This window comes from Miniopterus schreibersii, assembly GCF_964146895.1.
Source record: "Miniopterus schreibersii genome assembly, chromosome: 6".
Taxonomy (NCBI): Eukaryota; Metazoa; Chordata; class Mammalia; order Chiroptera; family Miniopteridae; genus Miniopterus; species Miniopterus schreibersii.
Genome location: NC_138107.1, coordinates 19,394,285 through 19,415,957, shown reverse-complemented (window position 1 = coordinate 19,415,957; position 21,673 = coordinate 19,394,285). Strand labels below are relative to the sequence as shown.

The window sequence follows — 21,673 nt, the reverse complement described above, 5'->3', positions numbered from 1 at the left end:
AATACAGATTGAGATGTTTGATCACTGCAGCCCATTAGGACTCGGCTGCAGCCTATTAACCCAAAAGAGAAAAGCTCTGGCTTCTCTAAGCAGCCTCTGAGCCTAAGGTAAGAGCCAACCTCCTAAGACAGCTAGGCCTTTCCTCCTCTGGGTCAAGGGTGCTTTTCCTCATTTGTTTACGGAGGGCCTTGTACTGCTGCTGAGGTCAGGGTTGGGTTCAGTCCTGAAGTGAGCCAGTTAGCTCCTCCAGATCCCAAGGTTTGGGGTCCCATGTGCATCTCTCAGGAGCCATCCCCTCTAAGGAACACTGTGCTAGAACACTGTACTCCTAGCAGGGAGGAGAGGAACATCATCTTTGACTTGCACCCAGAGCTGTTTAGTTGCTGGGAACATGTAACTAAATTTACTTACTAGGATGTACATTTAACACTTCATTCTTTAAAAGGGCAAAAAAAAATGCAAGAAATACCATTAACATGAGCTTTTATTGCAAATCTGGTTAGGAACAGGAGAGAAGAGTGTCAATGTGGAATTTTTAAAAATTTAAAAACACCTCCTAGGGAAAAGAAGTGTCCATTTTTTCTGAGAAGCAAAATTTATTGTATTTGTGACGTAACAAAACATTGCCTATGTTTTGATGAGAGGGGACAAAAAGAAAAATCTTGATGTTTTTTCTTCTTGGCTATAGTTGTGTGTGTGTTTTTTCTGTTTGTAGAATTAAACAATTTCCATATTCAAGAAACTGAAGATGAAAACACAACAAAAACACAACGATCTTTTTATTTATGTAAATCAGATCAACACTGGACAATAAACCAATTTCTACCCATTACCATAACAGCTTGTCTATAAAGAACAGAAAAATTCAGATAGGATTCTATCTAGGGTCAAGCGGGGTTTGTTTTTTCTTTTTTTTAAACCACCCATTCACAGAGGTATAGATTCACAGATAAATAATCCCAAACTACTTGCTCGCCATATTTACACATTCCCATTAAATTAAGCATAAATAAATATATACAAACTTAACATGGATACCCTCCAGAGCTCTTCTCCTGAAGAGTCAATAGATTGATATTTCTTGATTGTGTGGCAAAAACTATGTTAGTGAATTAGAGACCAACTCAACAGAGGAGTTGATTTTGGCATTTAAAGAATAATTTTCATTCCACTTTTAAAAGAAAACAAAATGAATTTTGATGTTTTTTCTTCTGTCTTTTCCCCCTCTGATAATTCAACATACTTCAGCACATGAGGGGAAACACTGTTTGGGCTCTTGAGGCAACATCAGATGGTTTAAGGTTATTTCCTTTCCATATAACATATTACGCACCCAGGATATCAGATGTGGTGACAAATTCTCTATAAACACTCTAAGTAGGAACGAATTGTCCTTTGAAGTAAGGCTTTGTATCAGAGGAAAGTGTGTAGATCAGTTTGGGATTTCAGGTTTTCCATTCGACCAAAGTTTTCTTAGGATATGAAATAATTGCTTGAGAGAAAGTAGTTTCCTTGGCCAAAGAAAATAAAACAGCCCGGTCTTTGAAAAGCCTCTCAGGATCTTTATGTGGGGGTGGAGAAAGCTAAGGATGTGGAGCCAGACAGAGAGAAGGCAAGAAAGTGCAAGATAATTGGGGTGGGGAGCGGTGGGGTACCTTCCCAGTTTGGGGGAGAAGTTCACCATCACTTTGAGATGGAATCCTCACCTAGGACCAATACTTTTGGGGGGGGGCCTCCCCTGAGACTCACAATTCCCAGCGGACAGAGAACGGTCAGGAGACCTTCAGAACCTCCAGAGGAACTTGCAGTGGAAAGTGTGCCGGCAGCTCTGCTTCGGGTCATCCTGACTGCTCCTTTCTATCTTTCTCACCATTTCGGTTTGGGGCCTTGCATTTGGGAGGGGGGCCTGGGGCTCAAAAATATGTCTAAAGAGGATAGGGTCAGGGGAGAGCCGCACTCACCTGTTTGGTTTGAAAACAAAGCTCAAAAAGGCTTGCTTTAAACGTTTCCCTTGATTTAAGAGGCAAACTCTTGTGTTAATCCTACTGTTTATTGATTTATGGGCCCAAGGAAACCAAATATTTTAATAACTCAATTATCAGATAAACATAGCAGGCCTGGCTAAGGAAAGCTAGGGGGCGGGGTCCTACAGGAAGGGAGAAGTGCGGGAGGGTGAGGGGGCCAGGGCTGTCTCCAGGGGGAGCAGGGGGGCAGAGGAGACGCGCACCCAGCTCTTCTTTGTGGGACGTGGGAGGAAGGTAGGAAAGAGGATGAAGGGCATGGAAGCCTCCGTAGCCAAGTAAGACCATTCCTATCCCATCTCCCGCGTTTAGGAGCCTGGGGATGGAGAGCTTTCGTCCTAGCAAAGGTGGGGGACACCCGGACATTTCTAGGCTACTCGCCCTCGGGGAGCAGGTGCCTTGGGTGGCCGCTGGTAGCCAAGGGACTAGGCAGGGCTGAGACCCCTCCCAGCCTGCAGCCCTCGGGGCGCCTTCCCATTACCTACTGGAGAATGGGGCTATCTCGGTCGCCTTAGCCCTTAAGATGAGACCGAGAGCGGGAAGGGCCCACGCGGCCCGCGGCCCCTCCAGCGGCTGATTCTATGTCCTCAACACGACTGGGCACGAGTGGCCCACACGCTCTCAGGACCTGCACAGTAAGAGCAAGGCGCTTCCATCGCGTCTCTCGCACGTCACACGCGTGGGGCGCGTTGCCCTGCAAGGAAAGGAGACGATGGTTTTCAGTGTGGTTTCTCCCGGCCTTTCGCAATCAGAACACAACTAATGCAAGCGGCCAGGCCCTCGGGCCAAGGCGCAGGCTCCTGAGCAGGGGAGGCAGGGAGTGTCTACACTCCCCATGAGGTCTAGCTCCCGGCCTTGGTACTCCTTCAACTCTTTCAGGGCTGAGCCCCCCACAGGAGCTAGCGGTGGGTGGGCTGAGGTGTGACTTTAACTTTGCTTGGGCCCTCCTGGTGACCTGAAACCAGCTCCCTAACTCCCTCCCCCATAAAAATGTCAGCGCAAAGCTCTCTATAGGTTCCTAAACCCAGCCCTTCAACCTCCCAAGGCCAAGACCCACAGGAGTGGCAGAATGAGAGTCCTAGAAGGTCCTAACTGTAAATCCTGTGGAACAGATACCTGGATCTTTATCTTCAAGGGATATTGCAAAGGTCCTAACGTCTACTTTGTAGAAAGAGGTGCCTGTATGGATACTAAATTTAGAAACCTACCTCACCTACCCATATCCCCAGGGGATTTCGCACTGCTTTTGGGAGGGTGGGGACAATGGATTCCAGATCTTATTTCATGACAAGGCCCAGATGAAGCCCGAGAAAGGAGAGGGGCTGCCAGAAGTGAGAGATATTAAATGCATGAAACTTTATCCACTGGGAATACTCCCAGTGTATCCAGACGGTGAAATTCAAAGCTGAAATACATCTCCTTTCACTTTGCATTATTTTACCATCCTATGCCAAAACAAGTGCACGTCTGGGAGAGGAAAAATGCCTCATTCATAAAGTATCTTGTAAGAAAGCAATTGTTGCTGAAACATGGGAGCTTGCACCACCCTCCTCCCCACGACCACTTCCAAAGCTGTTTCTTTGCCTGCCAGAACAGCCATCAACAAAGAGCCCAAGGAGGTAGAATCCATTCTAAAGGCAGGGCAATATCGTTAACAGATTGGGTACTCTTCTCCCCTAAAATCCATTTTGCAGCTCAGCCATCCCCCAGATTTCCATGTTGAGGTATCTGTTAGCAACTAGACTCAAGGCTGCTTCAACCTCTTATTGGCCACTTTCTAAATTATTCCCTTTGAGCTTCTTTAAAGAAGTGCACCTGCAGAATTCTGACACACAGGCTTTGATTAAAAAGGGATCCGATTTTTTTTTTCTCTGTACCTTATAGATTGTGTAGGAAGCCCCAGTCCTCTTTGAAGAAGCTCATAAACCATGCGGGCAAAGCTTTGGAAAACAGAAGAGAATGAAATGGTACATACCCCTCCGAAGGAATTACATACTAATCAACGTACTCATACTGTGGTGCAGGTGTGTGTGTGTGTGTGTTTTACTATTATTCTTAAAATTGGTAGTTGACACAAATATTGTAACAAATGCAAGATTCTCTGTATGCCGAGTCTGGCAAGGGCAGGAACTAGTAACATTTCTGAAAGGAACTGATGATGAATCTGAATCAAATTATTAGTCCGGATTTTCCTCGGCGGCAAGCTGCAGCCAAGCTCGCACCTCTGCGCGCTTTGCGCGCGCCCCCCCACCCCGCCCCGCCCGCCCCAGCCCCCCCTAAGTAGGCGAGCGGAGGGCCCCCCGGAGCTGGGCAGCCGTGAGTTTTCGAGGCAGGGCGGGGCGGGGGCACCGAGGGGGGGCTACCCACACGAGTGTTCTTCCCGGAAGGTTCCCGTGACAGCTGGAGGAAAAGTAGAAAAGGGGGGTTGGGAGAGGGGCGAGGGGAGGGGGAGGGCGGGGTCTTCGAGACAGTTTCCTTAAAAAAATATTAAAAATTAAAAAGTTCGTGCGTTTCAGTCAACCAGCTGTCAAAGCACTGACACCAACAGTTTCTCCGATTTTCTTCCAATAAGTTAGCGTTTTCTCATGTTTAGTCTTATGTTTATTTTCCAAAGGGGGGGGAAAGAAAAAAAAAAACCATGGGTTTTCTTTTATTATCAGTATTACTAAGCTCGAAAGAACCGAGGTGGAAAATCCAGACGGTTGTCTCCAAATGTATCTTGAAAGAGACACTGAGAACCGATACTGTTGCTCCGTTGTACGCCTCAGTTTTTAAGTTACTTAGTTTTTTGTTTTAATTCTGATTGTATGTGTATTCTACCTAATAGAATTCTTCCAAAGCCAATCCAATATTTTAAAGCTAAAATTAAATTTTTTTTTCTGTTTTCCTTTTGTATTTAAAACATTTTTTTCCTTTTTTTTTTTTTTTTTTTAATTTTTCATTTCCTGTGCTTCTCCTCCTTGTCGCCAGTTTTACTACCTGGGCCTTCCCCAGACGTGTGCCTGTTAGTGGTGGTGTTGTTCAAGAACATCTTGTCCATGCCTTTGAGCGCCTCGGTGAGATAGTTCTGCAGGGCCGTGAGCGCGGCGCAAATGGCCGGGGCGCCGAAGCCGTGCGTGATGAGACTGAAGTGCGTGAGGCAGCTCTGGATCCCGGGCTCCAGGATGGGGCTGGGCCGGCTGTTCCCGATCGGCGTCCGGTCCTGCGCCAGCAGATCCGTAAATTCTTTACAAAGTTGCCTGCAAAGGGGTGGGAGGGAAACGGGAAAAACAAAAAACAAAAAACAAAACAAAAAACTCACCCTTAGTGTCGTTGTCATTGACATTAGAAAGGAGAGGCTCACACAAGCCCAGAGGCGCCTGGTCACCGTAGAGCCAAAGAGCGAGGCTAATGTGAGCGATTCCGCTCTGTTTCCTTTCCCAGCGCTCGCCCTTCTAGAGCAGCTGGGACTGAAAGGAAAGCGGGGGTGGGGAGATTATGCGCCCCTTGCATCCCAAAGCCTAGCCTCCCCCCCCTCCAGTCTTTTATCCTGCGTTCCCGCGCCCCATAATTCTGCTTTGGGAAATCCTCTAGCCTTTAGTGATTGGTTTTGAATATTCAGTAATTTTTAGCTCTAACCTGGTAATTCTTAAACAAACAAACAAACAAACAAAAAAACCCCTTTCCCCTTCTTTCCCCTGTCTCTCCAACCTCTTGGTTATCAGGCTCAAAAAGCCCTGAAAGATTTAGGCCCCTCGGCCACAAGCCTGTCCCTGGCACAGAAGCAGATTGCTGGAGCCTTGCATGGCCCAGGGCAAGCAACTGTTTATTGCAGAAGAGAATGCTGATTCCATTCAAAGCAAAAAATCTGTTTACCTGCAGTATTTGGGAAGGGAGGTATTTTTCTGTCCCTCTTTTTTCTTTCACGTGTAGGTGACTGAAAATCTTTGTACAACAGAATTGTTGTCAATATAAAAGGAGTCCTACGTTGTTTAAATAAAACCTAAAGGTAGATGGTTAAGACACTGGGGAGGGTAGATTTTTATTTGTTGAAGGTTGTTGTTTTTTGTTTATTTCCTCAAGGCATCTACAACTTAGAGGAATCTCCCAGCCTTAGAAATCCTGTGGGCCTAACTGTGGATTGAGCTTATTCGAGAAAAATTTAATACAGGAGGAAGAGGAGAGTTTTAACCCAGAAGGTCCAATGGCTTGGCTCTGCTGGCAGTCAGAGGCTTGGCATCCCAAACGCCACAGCCTTTTACCGACTGGCAGGCTCATTCCATCAGCCTGTGTCCAGCATGTCTATGGGGGGTGGGGAGAAATGAAAAACTACCGAATTCTAGCCCCAGGCCCTCTTGGGATGACCTGACATCTGGCTACACCTGGCCTGGCCAACAGGTAATGTAGGCAGGTACCTAGAGGCCAATGTGAGTGACCCTTGGGCATCCTTTCCCAGGAGAGTACCCCCAGGAGGAGTAATGGCTAACCTAGATGAGGAAGACCTCCTCCCCCACCCCCACACGCAGCAGCTGAAAGGTTTTTCTGTTTTAAAGGCTGGGGGTGGGAGAGCACTAACAGGCATTCTCTCTCTACCCCCTTTCTATTGCTTTCTCCATTCGAAATGCACACGTCCATCCTCACACCAAAGAAGAAACAGGTAACAGGTCTGACCTAAACAGGGCAGTTCTTAAGTCAGAGGTATCTCAGAATCACCTGTGTGCTTCAAATGCAGACATTCAGGCCTCCATCCCCACTGACTCCAGCTCAGGGGGCTTGGGGCTGGGTCCACAAAAACACTTCTTGGTAAAGCTCCCAGATGATTCTGACACTCACCCCGGGTTAAGAAGTGCTGGCCTGAGAGAAGCCACCAGGTTTCAAGGGGAGACCTTACAAGCATTCCTTAGGGAAGTGTCAGAGTCGTTTGTGGAATCCTCTCACCTAATTTACACAGTTTGGTTTTACACCCCCCCCCCAAAGTACCTTTACTCTTTTATAAAGCACCAACTGGTCCCCTGCCACCAGACACACGGGCAAGGGGTAGGAGGGCAATTTACTGACAAAGACCTATTATGTTGCTAGTGTTACATCAGAGGAAAACCTTCTAAAAACAGGGTGGGTGCCAGGATTTGATCGTTGGGAGAGATGGTTAAAGTCTTTTCTTAAGTTTGTACTCATTACCGACGTGCCAAGAAGGAAATTCTGAACTGGGGAGAACAAATGCTTAAAGTCAAACGTTTTAAATCTTCAAAGCCCAAACCAGGGTCTGTAAGCAATTAAAGTTCTGGGACATTAATATTTTTTGACCCTGCGGAAAGGGGCAATCAAATTCCAATCACGTCTCAAAAACATCTGGACAAATTTGAGCAAATGATTTTTCAGCCTTCCATATATTTCTTTAAATTACGCTGTCAACGGAACAAACCGCGTCCTGGAGCACTAAATAAATGAGCGCCGCTGCTCGGGCGCGCCTGCGAGAGGAACGCCCGGGCGCACGCGGCGCCGCCCACTGCAGGCCCGGGCTGGCCATAAAACACCAACAATATGACACGGAAGCCAAAGACAGGAGTAAATCAAATAAATAGAAAACCCACTGTAAAAGTTCAAATGAGCTCTAGACCTAAATTTAGCCAGAGATTTACTATTTTCCCCTCTGGAGTTGTAGTAAATTTCACGTCTGTGGAAGATGCCAAACAGCAACGTTGGGAAGGGAGTCATTAGAGCTGCGGGTAGGGATGGGCACACGTGGGTGACATACAGACACCCTGAGCCAGCGCACGGTGGCTGGGTGGATATGACAGGGAGGAGTGAAGCCCAGGCAGGAATATGCACACAGGTATCCAGGGAAGAACCCGAACGAGGACCCACCTGGAAAAGATCTGCCTGATATCCCCAGGGTTGGAGAAGAGAACCCCGAAAAACCTGGATTCGGATTCATAAAGCCATCCTCCCCCAGAAACTTGGAAATAGAGGAGACGGAGACAAACCCACAGCCCATAATCAACTGGGGCAGGAAAGGGTGAAGGGGGGGCAGCGGGCTGAGGAGGGAGGGCTTCCGAGCCCCCAGTGAACCCGCTGGCAATCAGTGCTACTTCCAGGGCTGGGCACTTTCTCTGCCCAAAAAAGGAGGTGTGCACTGCCCTCCCCTCCAAGTCCCCCCAAGCCAGGTGAGTCCGCAGGATAGAAGTTGGGGGTTTGGGACACTCACTTGGTGGCCAGCAGCATATTCTTTCGGGAGTGCAGGTCACTGGGGTCCGTGTGCTGCCGGTTCAAATACTCAGATACAGCTTTGGCGGGAAACTCTGTTTCGCAGATGTACCCAAAATCCCGAGCTAAATGAACAGCTTCTCCTGAAAAAGCAGCCACAGAGGAAATAATCAGCACCCTCATCAGTCCCAGGGCAGGAGAGGCTCCCTGGTCAATTCTTATTATTTACAGAAGAAGCCAGCTGTTGCTGGGCAAAAGCTAAGGTGTGACAGACGCCCGAAGTAAACAATGATTCTCGGGCTTTATTTGAAGTTGATGGAACAAACTTTGCTCCTGCCTCTTTTTCCAGACGCTCCCTGATCAGCCTTCCAGCCGAGTCCTAGCGAGGCATTCATTCCCTGAATAGCCTCAGGTCTCCCACACCCTGTGCTTTGTCTTGAGGAAGAGGTGGGGGATATATTCAGGAGCCCCTTTACAACTGCACCTAGATGCTAGGCTGGATATTCAAGCCAGATGCCCCTCTTCTTAGTAGCATTATGCCACTTTACACAAATGTAACAGTCTTCCTATCTTTTGTGTTATCTTTTGCATCTTCTGTTCCTACAAATTGCATTAGGAAAAAAATCTCTTCTTAATAACCAATATACACAAATATAAATCTATGTGTGTAGATGTCCACATATATTAATGAATATGTGTAAAACGTATATGGAATGAGTATTTCTATCCAGCAATGAAATATTTATTCTCCTGTCTGTTTCCAGCTAGTTGGTTTCAGGTTTCTCCTCTTCAGAGGTCCCTGTTCACCCTCCTACTTATGAACTTTCTACTGCACAAAGGTGACAGGGCGGCTATAGAAAACTTGAATATCTGAGAGAGATTCCTCAGCTTATGTGGAAGCCCCTCTCAAATAAGGCATTATTACCCTTTCAAGCACAGCCTTAGGGATTTGAGGGAAGATCCCAAACAGGAAGAAAAAAAAAACCACGTTGAATTATCCCATAGCCACATTATTTTTAATGACCATGTCTGACTTTTAATCACCATTATGATAGTAACAACAAAAGACTTCAGACATGGTGCTTACAACGATTCATAAAACTGAAAACTGCCAACCAAATATTGGAATTTCAGTTTCCTCCCTTCTCCATCCAAATCCTTGTCTTGGGCTGAGGTTACCTTGACTGCTTTTCAAAATGAAGATTGTGATATTACCAATTCCCTGAAGGGCCAAAAGGAAAAGCCCCAGGCTGAGAGTCAACTACTAATAAGTGTGGTCCAGATATTTGGTGACCGTTGCCCCTGGAGGGAAAGTTTGGGCCAGGCAACTCTGCCTTAAAGCTGGCAAAGTGCAGTACCCATAAATGTGATGACTTTATGGCTGCTGCTTAAATATTCTAAGATCCCCTTCTCCAAAAACCAGCTCCTTCCTGAAGTGTCATAATATCACACCCATGAAAATAGAAGAAAAAGCATACATGTTAGCCTCTAGACAAAATTCTACAACTTCCACTACTAGGACCATCTGGCTGTACTTCCTATCCTTCCCCCCTTCCACAAATTCAACAGCAGATCCTCTTGTTCTAGACTGCAGAAGATCCTCTTTATTACATACCATAAAAATCATCCCCACCCCAAAATCATGAGCAAATTATAATGTGTCTTTTATAACTATGTCTCTTTAATTCACAACTGATGAATCTACATTGAAGACCATCCATGACTCCCCACCATGTTTCCTCAGCCCCCCAGCCAATTTTCTCCTAGGCACCGCTGGCCTTACCAAGGTGTGTTTCAATAACAATAAGTCCCACATAATCAATCAGCAGGAGATAGGGCTTTGGGAGTGACATGAATTTTAAAATAGCCATTAGGAATTATGAATGTAATAATAGTTTCATAACTAACACTATGTTTTCTACTACTGATTCAGAAGTAAAATCTGGGAAGGAGAAGGGGTATAGAATGGATTGCTATCTACAGAGTTACTCTTGCAAGAGTTCAGAGGGTAGTAGAGACACTGTCCTGCACCTGGCGACAGAGGTGACCCCTGCACTGGCTTGGAGGCTGAACCTGAGTACCCCTCACAGCACAGGGACCCTCCTAGGCGTCCCCTGGCCTCTCTACAATTACTGGCTCCGTCTAAGTAAAAAGACCTTTGAACTTCTCTCTCCAACAGTCACTTGACATCCACTCATAAGGGCACAACAATTGCAATGATTTCCAGTTAATCAGGAAATGTGTAAAATGTCAGCCTTCAGCCGACAGTTAAGCTCAGCCACTTCTCGAAATGGCCACACGTCTTGCTTACCTTCCACCAGGGAGGTGAGTAACGTGACATTTGCTGCTTTGCGCCTGCCCGCGGGTAAATTCAAACCGATTTTTTCTAGCCTTTCTCGCAAAGATCTCCCCCCATTTTTCGATTTGGCTCTGAAATTGCAAGAATTAACATTCTGATTAACCTCGGAGTGTTCCTGAAACAAAGTTTAGACTTAGCAATCTAAAGCCCAGTGGAGCTTGAAGAGGTTTTAACTTGAGGTTAGCACATTTCCCCCCTTCCTTTTGGTTATTTGCTGATAGTTTGCTGAGGTTTGCTTAATTTCTGCAATGCAGAGCATAAAAAAATTGAGCATTTTCTTTTTTATCTCATGAGAAAAAAATGATAGCAGATGGGAATAATTAGGGTGTAGGTTGTCGGTCTAGGGGAGGTGAAACTTGCATATGCACACACACAAGCTCTTTCCTCGTCACCGAGCCAGTTAGGTGAGCAGAAACTGGGCGAGCACAGCCTGGCCAAAAAGAGGAAAGAACTGGGAGGTTCGGAGAGGAGGAGCACTAGCTGAAACAGGTGGGCTTTGCTAGGAAGGGGTCAAGAGTCGCTATAAAATGGAGTTGGGTTAAAAGGGGAAGGAAGACTGAAACTTGAAACTAATGGCGATGGTAATCATAACAACAGTAAAACTAACACTTTAGGGAGTTTAGTTATGTGATAAACACTTTATATTATCTCACTTAATCTCACAGCAAGTTTTATACACACACACACTCAAGGCCTGGGGGTGATTGAAAGAAACTTCCACACTCTGGGGCTCAAAGCACTCACTGGAAAACTGAACCGAAGGGGAGCACAGCTAGGAGTCACAGTGAGAAAAGCCTGTGGGTCACACCCTTACTTCCTCCCACGGCTCCCCTGTAATAATGCTAAGGTCTGGGCAAAAATACAAGAAAAAAACCGGTTACTCGAACCTCTCTTGCTGTACTGTTCACACAGCGAATTTTAGGAAAGAAAGGGACTTTCAACACCTGAAACAGGCTACCTGGAAAAGTTCACAATCAGTGATATTACCAAAAGGTTCGGGTGTTGGCAGGGACTTTGGGGGAGGCTTTAAATCTTAAGATAAAAGCCATCTCCTCCCCCATGTTCCAGGAGAAGTCCATGGATTGTCTTCCCCCAATATTGGGGAGCATCTTAATGTCCCCAAGGAATCATTATTAATGCTTCTAACGTGGGGTCCTTGTTATTATTGGAGGTAGTATTACTGAAGGAAGGATGCCACACGTGTAGACCAGACGTTTTCAAACTGTAGGGCGCAGTGCCTTAGTGGGTTGTGACCACCTGAGCCGCCAACTGAATTTTAATCCAAATAAATTGATCAGGGTACCCTGCAGGTCCGGCGGGGTTACTCCGTGGAGCCTCTGTTTAAGGTAAGTGAGTTCAGCTTCAGGCCTCCCTCAGGCTCCGAGGCCCTGAAGTGACCCGGGGGGAGGAGGGAGCGCGCGCCGGCCGGGGCCGGGGCCGGGGGAGCGCAAGGTTCCCGGGTCGCGCGCCCGCGGGAGAGCAGGCGGCGCGCGGGTCCGAGCGCGGGGATTGCGCGCGGGGCCCGGAGCGCTCGGCGGCCGCCCCGTCTCGGTTTCGGCCGCGGTTCTCTCCGGTTCAAGCCCGTGAACACCGGGGCGGAGGCTGTTTACCTTCTGAGGACGCCGCCGAGGAGGGACGCGTTGAGGCATTCGGGGGGCGAGAGCCGCCTCTGAACTTCCCCCACGGTTACTTTGTACTTTGAGGTTGAGCTGAGCAGGGACAAGCGGCCGGGAACCGAGCAGAACACCTCGCCCGTGTTGACGGACATGCCTCCCAGGAAGCCATCTTTATTCATCATCAGAGAAGTCACGGATTTGGGAGGAACCGGAACTAGAGAGAGAGAAAAAATATATAGATGCCATAAAGGTGACCGGGTTTCCATCCTGGGGCCGGGGCGCGCGGGGCCGGGGCCCCGGGACGCGCGCTCAGGGGACCGCGGCGGCGGGAAGGGCTGGTCCCAGCGGGGCTGCGGGGCGTGCCGAGCACTGTGTGCCAACAAGTGGAAAAGCCGTCACGCCTCTGGAAATTTACCCCGAGTGTGGAGACAGACGAGTGTCGCCTGCCACAGCCCCCGCTGGCTACACACATCAGGAAACACGCCGCTACCCAGAGTGTGGACTGTGCTAGGCACCCGAGCACATCCTATTCCGTCACACGCTGTGTGACCTCGGACATCTCACTGAACCTCTCTGAATCTTGGTTTTTCTCATCGGTCTCCTGAAGGTAATCACATACGGTGCTGAAGGGAATGATAGCAAATGGTAATGCCAAGGGTCTTTTCGGGGGCCACCCTCCTTCCTCTCCCGTTGCACCCGAATCATGGTCAGCACTGGAGAGGATCGGGTGGGTGGGGCCCGAGAACAGCCAGGTAATACCCATTCAGCTGGGGAGCTGGGCCCAAAAGAGCTGCTCATTTCTCCGTCGTAACAGCAGATTCATTTAGAAACGAACCCAAACGCTCCTCTCCGGGGAAAGCAATTCCGGAGTGACATGAATTTTGTTTACCAATTAACGTAAAACACCGGCTGGTGATTGTTTGGAGCAGTTATGATTTACAACAGGTGCCCTGATCAATCAACCAATCACTCTAATTCATGTGAGCTGCGGTCTTGCCTTGCCCCAGTTGTTTCATTTCGGCAAGTAATTGATAACAAACCGCACTCAAGGTATGTTTTATGCAGAAGTTAATAAGAGCTGACAGCTGGCTGCCACCGCTACCCGGGCGCACTCAGTCTCTCCAGCCTGTATTTCTGTTTAATTGTTTCGGTGTCATCTGTACCTCAGGAAGAGGCGGGGCTCAGCAGAACCAGAAGGCTGGGAATGAGGAACCCCCAGCGGTCGCCCTCCCAGTTCCCTGGCGCTCTGGCTCCCTTGGACGCCCACACTGCTGAAACCCATTTTCTTCCTGCAGGCTCTGGACGCCCCTGGGCAGGAGACTTCTCCTCTCGACTTGCCCTGCACCTTAGCTTCCTCCATATATTCAGACTCTCAAACAGTATTTGTCGATCACCAGTCTTGGGGGTTTATTGAAACATGCATCTGGCATGAAAAAGGAGGCTTCTGTTCCCACTCTTAATAAAGACTCCGCCTCACCCGGTAGTCCTGGTAGTGGAAAGATACGCTTTCCGCCATCTGGAGCCTAGAACCCTATATGTCAAACAAGTCGTGTAATTTCCCTCGTATAAAACAGGCTGCCCAACGCAATATTTTCTCAACAGCTTATTCTCTGTACCGCATATTCCAGCATTCAGACCTCCGTGATTGTTGAGAGACCCCTAAGAGCCAGTTAGGTCCCAAATCTTTCATTTACCAAGAATTGAATTCAGCCCTCTACAAAGACCTAGTGGGAAAGGGCTTTCCTAGGGAGTGGGGGTGGGGACCAAAGCACTCCCTTTTGCGGCTTCTTAGCAGATGTTTTTGGATCTCTGGCTCTGTCCACGGAGTCCTAGACCTTACCCCAGGGCAGACTGGTGATGTTAGGGAACACAGTGGATCTTGTGCACTGACGTGGTCACGGTGGTGGTGACTTACAGGGGTTTGCTTTCTCATCTCATCACCATGTTCCCATGGGGGAAACTGCCTCCCATTTGAGAGTGAACCAATGAAAAGTTGAAGTGTGAGTCTTAATTAAATTTGAGTAAAATATGGAGTTAAGTTCACTTAATAGACAGAGACTGGGCTGGGGACATCTATCACTTAATTCTCTTATGCAGCGTCCACCTCTGTTTTAACCTATGCTATTCCTCACAGCGGTTCTAATTCCCCTATGTCAGATTCATATTCAAGCACTATAAACAAATAATTTACAATCATGAGAACCGACATTAGATAACCTTGGAAAACTGCCCCCCCCATACATAGATGGACCTTGGTACTTTAACATGGTATGAACTATAGAAATAAGCTGTATACAGATCTCATACTTGATGCTCAGCAACATTTTTATATTTAAATACTACTTAGAATATTTTCACAGAAGAAACCCCACGAAGCTAAAAATAGTAAGTGCATTTCCTAGTTCCCAGATAAACGATTATCTCCTGAGGACTGGAATTTTACCTGCTTCTCACAGTCCCAGATGCCAAATCTCTTAAAGAGCCAGGCCTTCAGAGACACTTTATAACCTGCCCTCTAATTTCACTATTGTTAATTGCCTGATTTACCTGACAAGAGCTATTTCCTTTGGGGAATGTATATTGCTCCCTCCCGAGGGCTGTACCTTCCTCTCTGCATTTACATTATCACCTAAATATCACCAATCCAGTCAGCTTCTGTCAGCACACTGCAGGGGGGGGGGAGTTTTTTGTTGTTTTTGTTTTTGTTTGTTTCTTTACCCACAGACAACTATTTGAACAGACATGCTTCGGATATTTCCATTTCTAAATGTAAGTATCAATCCTATTTCTATCCTCTATTTTTCTCATCCTCGGGTTATAAACCTCTTGTCCACCCTGACCTTAGCATTGGTCCCCTCGAGTAGAGCCGACACATTTCTGGTCCCAACGTCCCTTCAAGTCCCTTCAAGCCCGTAGCACTGGCACCATCTCCCCTCCCCTCCCCTCCCCTCCCACACCTGCTTAGCTCAGCTGATTAACCCTATATTTTATTCTTGGTCTTTTCCCTTCTGCTTTCCTCCAGTTTATCCGTAAGCCCAGAGAGCAACAGGGCCCGGTTGATTTGTTAGTAATTATGAGTACACTGTTCCTGCTCACGGAACCCAGAGACAACTAAGATCGCTTTAAAGCGACAGCAGGAAATGGTGGGGAAATGGAGCATAGCAAAACTCAGCGTGAAGCTTTCGGTTCTTTACATGTTTACAATTTTCTGTGCATACATTAAAACTGTTTTGTTTCGGGTTTTTTTTGTTGTTTTTTTTTTCTTTCTCTCTCTTCAGTTTTCAGTTGGATAGCCTGGCCAAATTCTGGAGGGTACACCCTCAGAACCTGCTCCCCTCCTCCCTTTTCCTTCGAATTATTTTAGGGAGAAGGGAAAGGTTTAAAAACTCAGCAATTTTTCATTACAAGGACTGGAGTTTTATTGAAGAAAGAGGAGGGAAAGCTGATTAGAGAAAATATTATGTATTCGTGGACTATAGAGAACCAGAATGTTAACAGGGCAAGCTCTTAATCTGCATTCCTTAAACTTAAGTGCAGTTGTGGCTTTGAGATCTATGTGTTTGCCTGGAAAGAGACCCTCCGTGAATCTGAAGGGGAGAAATAGATTCAAGGGTTAAGTCCTTCTGAAAGGTACGTGGACTTAAATATGTAAACTGTACCAGGAAGCCTCACAAGAGGTTGAGCATTGCTTGAAATAATTACTTCTCACCAGCAGAGCACTCCTTTCCTTACACTTGCGTCGCTTTTCATCTACCCGAGGGCTAAATTTTATTCCAAATGTATATATAACAAGTGTAAAAGAAAAAAGAGTACTGAAATCCTGGAAAGAAAAATAAAAGGGTTCCCACAAAGAAAGTTGGAACATAAAAAAGCCTCAAACATCCAGCGTTGGCATCCTTTCCGGACAAAGTCTGAGGCTGGAAACTGAGTTGGGTCTCATCGCTCACTCGCCTTGTGGGACCTTGAGAAAGTCATTTACCTCCTCTCTGAGTTCCCACGCTGTGGGTGGTGGGTGTGCTGAAGAGCATCTAACTTTCCAGCTTTGAAATTCTATGAACTCTGATGACTCCCTGTTTGGCTGGAGTGTCTCTCAGAGTTCCCACTTGAATCCATATTTTGGGGGATCCAGATCAGCTCTGGAAAGGCAAACCTCTTCGTTTAAGAGGAGACTCCTACCCTTTCAGAGGCACTGACGGACTCTGGGTGGTTTATGCCTATTAAGTCAGGAGAATCCCAGCAGAACCCACGGTAATTGCAACTGGCAAATTCTTTACTCTCCCCCACCCAAAAGAAAATCCACACCAGTCAAAGTGTTTATGTGGGGAAGGGGCCAGAACTAACGGGGAAAAAGGGAGAGAATGGAGGTTGAACTGAAACTAACCAAACAGGATATCCCTAAGACCAACGAAAATGCCCCACAGTCACAACATTTGGACCTTGGACTCCAGCCACGCTATCCTTTCCAAGAAATCCCAGCATTTTTTCTGATGCCTAAGGTGTGAAACCAATTGCATATTGGCCTCCAACTGCACCAAAAACTTTTTCTTAAAGCCTAGGTGAGATTTTTTTTTTTTTTTTAAGGTATCTGGAGGATGTTGGCAGTGATCATGATATTAGCTGGGCACCATCTCCCCACCCCCAACCAGCCCAGATTCCCAATCTTAATGGAACTGAGAGTTAAGAATGATTTTTTAATGTCTCGTTGGATTTTTAGACTGTTAATGTACCGAATCCTTCTCATTATTACTTTATTGATTGCTCATTGACCAGCCCCCTTCAAATCGTATTAACCACCCTCTGCCGGTTTAGATTAGGAGAGTTTAAAAAGCACCTTCATTATTCACCCCCACTCCTGCCATGGAGTTGAGACTCTGAAACTTGGCAGCTTAATGGGAGCTCTAATGGGGCAGCTAAGAGGAGAGGGGCCACGGTCCCTGCCGATTGCATTAATAGCTCAAAGGGGGCCAATACAGAAAATTAGCCGTAAACGAGCTCTGGAGATCCTCAAATGAAAGAGCCATTTATCACGCTGGCTACCTTCACTCCACTCGTTTGCTCTCTCTACTGGGAACAACTCATTTCCTCTTAACTAAATTACTTCAGAAATGTCAGCTAAGCCCAGATAGCAAACATAACAAGAGAGCTAGCCTATAATCTAGGGAGTGATATCAACACGGCTGAAAAACTGGACTGGTTAAATTTTAGAAGTGGGGTGGCTTCCATGAGAGAGAGAGAGAGAGAGGTAGGTAGGGAGGGGAGATCCTTCATGCCTAAATTTTCTAGCTTCATAAACAGAGGCAGAGACACCCAAACCTGGGCCAATTGGGATACTTTTATTAACAAGGTAGAATTTTTAAAATCTCTTTAAAAGACGATTAGAAAATAAATTATAATGGAGTCCCCTGCCAGTTGTTGAAATTTAGAATATGTCGTTCAGAAAACTTTCTCACCTCCTCTTTTATGAAATTAATCTTTTGGAGGCATCCCTCGTAAAGCTGGGGGGAGGGTCGAAGGTGGGAGATCAGAGAGCAGAGAAGGAGCTGATGAACCCATAACCTTATTTTAACAGGTTCACAGTAATCTAGAAAAATAAATCAACCACTTATTCCTATTTTGCCTGTGGCTCTAAAGATAAAAATATGATATTAAGATCTTTTCTCCATGTAATGAAGCAAATACCTAAAATATTAAATAATGGAGTTGACCTAGCATTTCATATTCATAATACACACCCCCTAAATCAATGAGTGATGCCACAAGGGTGCCACTTAGATGTTTTAAGCTACACAATAAAAAAAAAAAGAAAAAGAAAAGCTTTTGGGCCCATAACAAGTACTGCATGTTTCCAACACAAAACCAGTAACTTCAGTCAATAGCCTCCTTTCCCTATTCCCGCAGACACCTTTACACATAAATCTCCACATCCTGCTGACAAACATATCCAAGCCCTGAAAGGAAAGCATTACACAGGTAAGAATACTTTCAGCTCCCTTTGGTTAGGCAAGCTGAGTTCCAAATATTTTTATTGGCCTGGCTATTAACGACATTTCTGATTGGTCATCGGTTGGGCATGTCCCACCGCCAGCCCAAATGCTGTTCCTAGGATATAGAATCTGAGCTAAGGAGTTCTAGCTTTCCATGAAAACGGAGGGGGAACTAAAACAAAAAAGAAATAAAAGCAGCCAGTGAAGAATTGCCTCCCCCGCCCACCCCATTCCCCCATTAACCAGCAATTAACCAAAAGAGAAGACCCAAGAGGAAATGGTGAAAGTGAGCTGTCAGCACAGTTGCAAATCTAAACACCAAGAGACACCGAGCACACCCAACAGCTGGCATTAAAATCTGAAGAAACGATACTATCTAAAGAAGAGAGGGAGAGATGTGTGAAGCGACAATTAAATAGTTTTGCCCCAAACCGCACTACTCTTCAGATACTAGATTCCAAAACCAAATGGCATCATTTTCAGTACAGCTTCCACTTCCCAGCTCCCATCTCTCAGAGCTACTTTCTCTGCCTTTGTAACAGAAGAAAATAGAGAATATCTCACCCTTTTTGGAATCCTTACTTCACAACCCTCCTACTATACCAGTCTGACTCTGGATTATTTTCCAAAACATCTTTTCTTTTCATTGTTTTTGTGCAAGTCATGTGGCTCCAATGAATCATAAATGACTGCAGCTAGGGATTGTTGACACCAAACAAGGACGGGCCTTCTCCAGCATAGAGAAGAAAGGGTTACTGTAGTTAAAATTGTTTCTCCAAACACCAGTTCTTGTGATAATTAAAGATTGTTCTGTTTACACATTCAAGCTCCTAAATTTGTGGCATGTGAGTGACATCCGGGCCTTTTGACAGCCGCACTAATCGCCAGGCATTCTCTCAGTGACTGTCAGAGAAGAGGGGGGAAAAATTAAGCAGCTGCAATACGCCCGAAATGAGTTATTGTAATTACATTTAATTAGTTTAATTAGTTAATTATTTTGCTTACAGCTGTACAAGAGACTGCAAACATTTGTTAATATCACATGCCCTTTAACAGTATGGGGTGATTCCACAGTAGCACTAAATCACGAAGGCGTATGTAGGAAGATTTAGAAATGTGCATAGGCTTCCCCAGCTTCTCGGGATGCGCATATTTAGCAACACATTTGGCACAATTAAAAAAAATAAGAAACAACTCATAAAACACAGGGTCCTGGGAACAAAATTACCACCAAAAAGTCAAATACAAAAACAAGCAGAGCAGGAACTGTCTCAATGACATAAGGTTTAGTTCGGCAAACTCCAGTTATCAATGAAATAATTACATAGTACATTTTGAAAGCAGGGTTTCCCAGCTAGTTCCACACGTGATGGTAGCTCAGTTATTTAAGATAGTATCTAGAATTGCTACCAAACGCACCATGCGAAAAAAAGGCACTAGTCTCTGCCCCCAGTCTCTCTGGTCCGGGTTCGGCCTGCGGTTTTCTTCCTCCCTCCCCATTTCCTCTTCCCCGACATGCCCTTTCACCCTGACAGCCGCTGTTCGATAATTGTGAACAAACATTTGCATCTTATAAAATAATGAATTCCCCCAGAGTGGAAACTCATCGTAAAGACATGAATGCACAGGAAAACTTTGTTTACTTTTGGGGGGGAGTAATCCATACCTTTTTTTATGACAGACTGGTCCAATAGATTCATGCCGCTGTTATTGGCATCTTCAACTGACTGTGAATATAAAAACATCACTATTCAAATTGACTGGATATGAAAGAATCGCACACATAAATCATGTCATTCCAAACTGGAGTTTCTGTTATTTCCATTTATATTAATTCACAAAGGGAGGTTTTATTATTATCATTATTATCTCCAAATCGACATAGAGATGAAATTCACCCAAATTATACATTCTTCCAATGAAAGAAGAGGGAAAAGGAAACTGGGAGAGACATCTGGGATGCAGAATTGGTTTAGTGATTATTAAACACAGATATTACATAGACATATAAACTTTTATATTATTTGCTCTTATGAATTGTGAAAATTTGGCAACGGCTGAAAGATCTCCACCAATATTAGTAAGAGCAATTTCAGTTTTCTAATCTATCCCAGTGCATCTTAACTCCAGAGTCATTTTACAAATACATAATAGTTTACATTATGGGATTTTAATTAAAGTCTGAGCAATTTGGAATGGAATGCAAACAGCAACACATAGGAACACGTTTGCAAGCCGCCGGGACCGCACACCCGCTGCAGTCCACACACACCCCTGCGCGCTATGAACTTCTTGGTGCACAACGGTCCCTCCGAGGAACCTGCACAATTTGCTCCCCCCTCCCACCCCTGCTGCGGCCGCTTCCCAGCAAGAAGCACACCTGTTAGGAAGGCAGTAACTACACACATACAGACACACACAGAGGCCCGGATGCTCCCAGTCAACGCCTAGGTATTGGCTAGAGCATTCATCTTCTGTGCCACAGTCTCATCCCTCAGAAGGAAAGTTTCCACCCTGGGTGTTGGCAGCACTTCTGAAGGGAAATAGCTGTTGGAATGAGTTCCTTACTGTCTGGCTGTGCATCCCAGGGCCTCCAAAAGCACTGGATTCCCTTCCCCTACCCCCAGCAAGGAAAATAAATGCTGGGTCCTTCTCAAATCTACAGCTGCTTTCCTTGATCCACAGAAACCCAAGTTTGGACCAATCTGTCACCCACTGTCCAGAGAAGTAAAAAGCAAAGGGCTTGAGAGCCAGGTGTGCTTTTTTTTTTCAAGCACCTCCCACCCACTCATGCCGCATCCCCAGACAAGGTGTGCTCATCACAGGAGGAGACTGTCTCCCCCAAACAAGCAGCATGTTAGAAACGAGATGATCTAATTACGGAGGGGCCTATTAATCTGTTTCTTTGGGTCCTTAATAGTGACTCCTCTGTGCTCAGAAAGATGAGGAAAATTGTTATTCTCAGGAAGAACCGTTTTCCATGTTGCGACATGCCACGTACAGCTCAAGAAACAGTCAAAAGCCTTTAAAAAAAAAAAAAAAAAGACGAATTGACGAATTGTGACTTGTTCGAAACTCCCCAGGAGACCCCACCAGGCGCGCACGCGCGACTCAGGGCCCACTACGCTCACGTGTCTGCAGGGGCGACGTGTCCACGCGGGACAAGAGCGGTCGCCTGCGCCCGTGGGCGGGCAGACCCGCGCGCTCGCGGCGGGGCCGGGCGCCCCAGCCCTCGCCTGGCCCTCGCGTCGGTGCGTAAAGCCGCGTGCGCGCCTCGCCAGCGACGGGGGTGGTTGTGGTAGTTAATGAGAAGGCTCTTGTCTGATTTTCTATCTAATTACGGCCGCCTGCTGGGTTTTCGTACAGGATATTCACGCAGCATGCTGGCGCTTAATCGTCACAGGGAGGATCGTAAAGATTTAATTAGGACTGCATGCGGAAGCGCGGAAAAACAACTCAGACTCGTAATTACTAGACTTCTTTAGTTAAAAGTGATACCGGGGGTTGCTG

The 21,673-nt window shown here is 46.2% G+C and overlaps 1 protein-coding gene across 8 annotated transcripts in view; it reads right to left on the bottom strand.

Moving 5' to 3' along the window:
- Nucleotides 1–761: 761 nt before the first annotated feature.
- Nucleotides 762–21,673, bottom strand: part of TFAP2B (transcription factor AP-2 beta) — a 29,323-nt gene continuing 8,411 nt past the window's right edge. For 5 of the 8 annotated variants that reach the window (XM_081140550.1, XM_081140551.1, XM_081140549.1 and 2 more), the window contains 7 exons: nt 19,830–19,890; nt 12,174–12,393; nt 10,516–10,634; nt 8,206–8,347; nt 5,001–5,260; nt 3,899–3,961; nt 762–2,715 (listed from right to left, as the gene is read on the bottom strand). In XM_081140550.1, coding sequence (XP_080996676.1) covers nt 3,900–3,961; nt 5,001–5,260; nt 8,206–8,347; nt 10,516–10,634; nt 12,174–12,393; nt 19,830–19,890 — 864 coding nt within the window. In that variant the 3' untranslated portion in view covers nt 762–2,715; nt 3,899. Of the gene's footprint in view, nt 5,261–8,205; nt 8,348–10,515; nt 10,635–12,173; nt 12,394–19,829; nt 19,891–21,673 lie in introns of all 8 variants that reach the window. The other 3 variants (XR_013999039.1, XR_013999038.1, XM_081140552.1) reach the window with 3 other exon arrangements.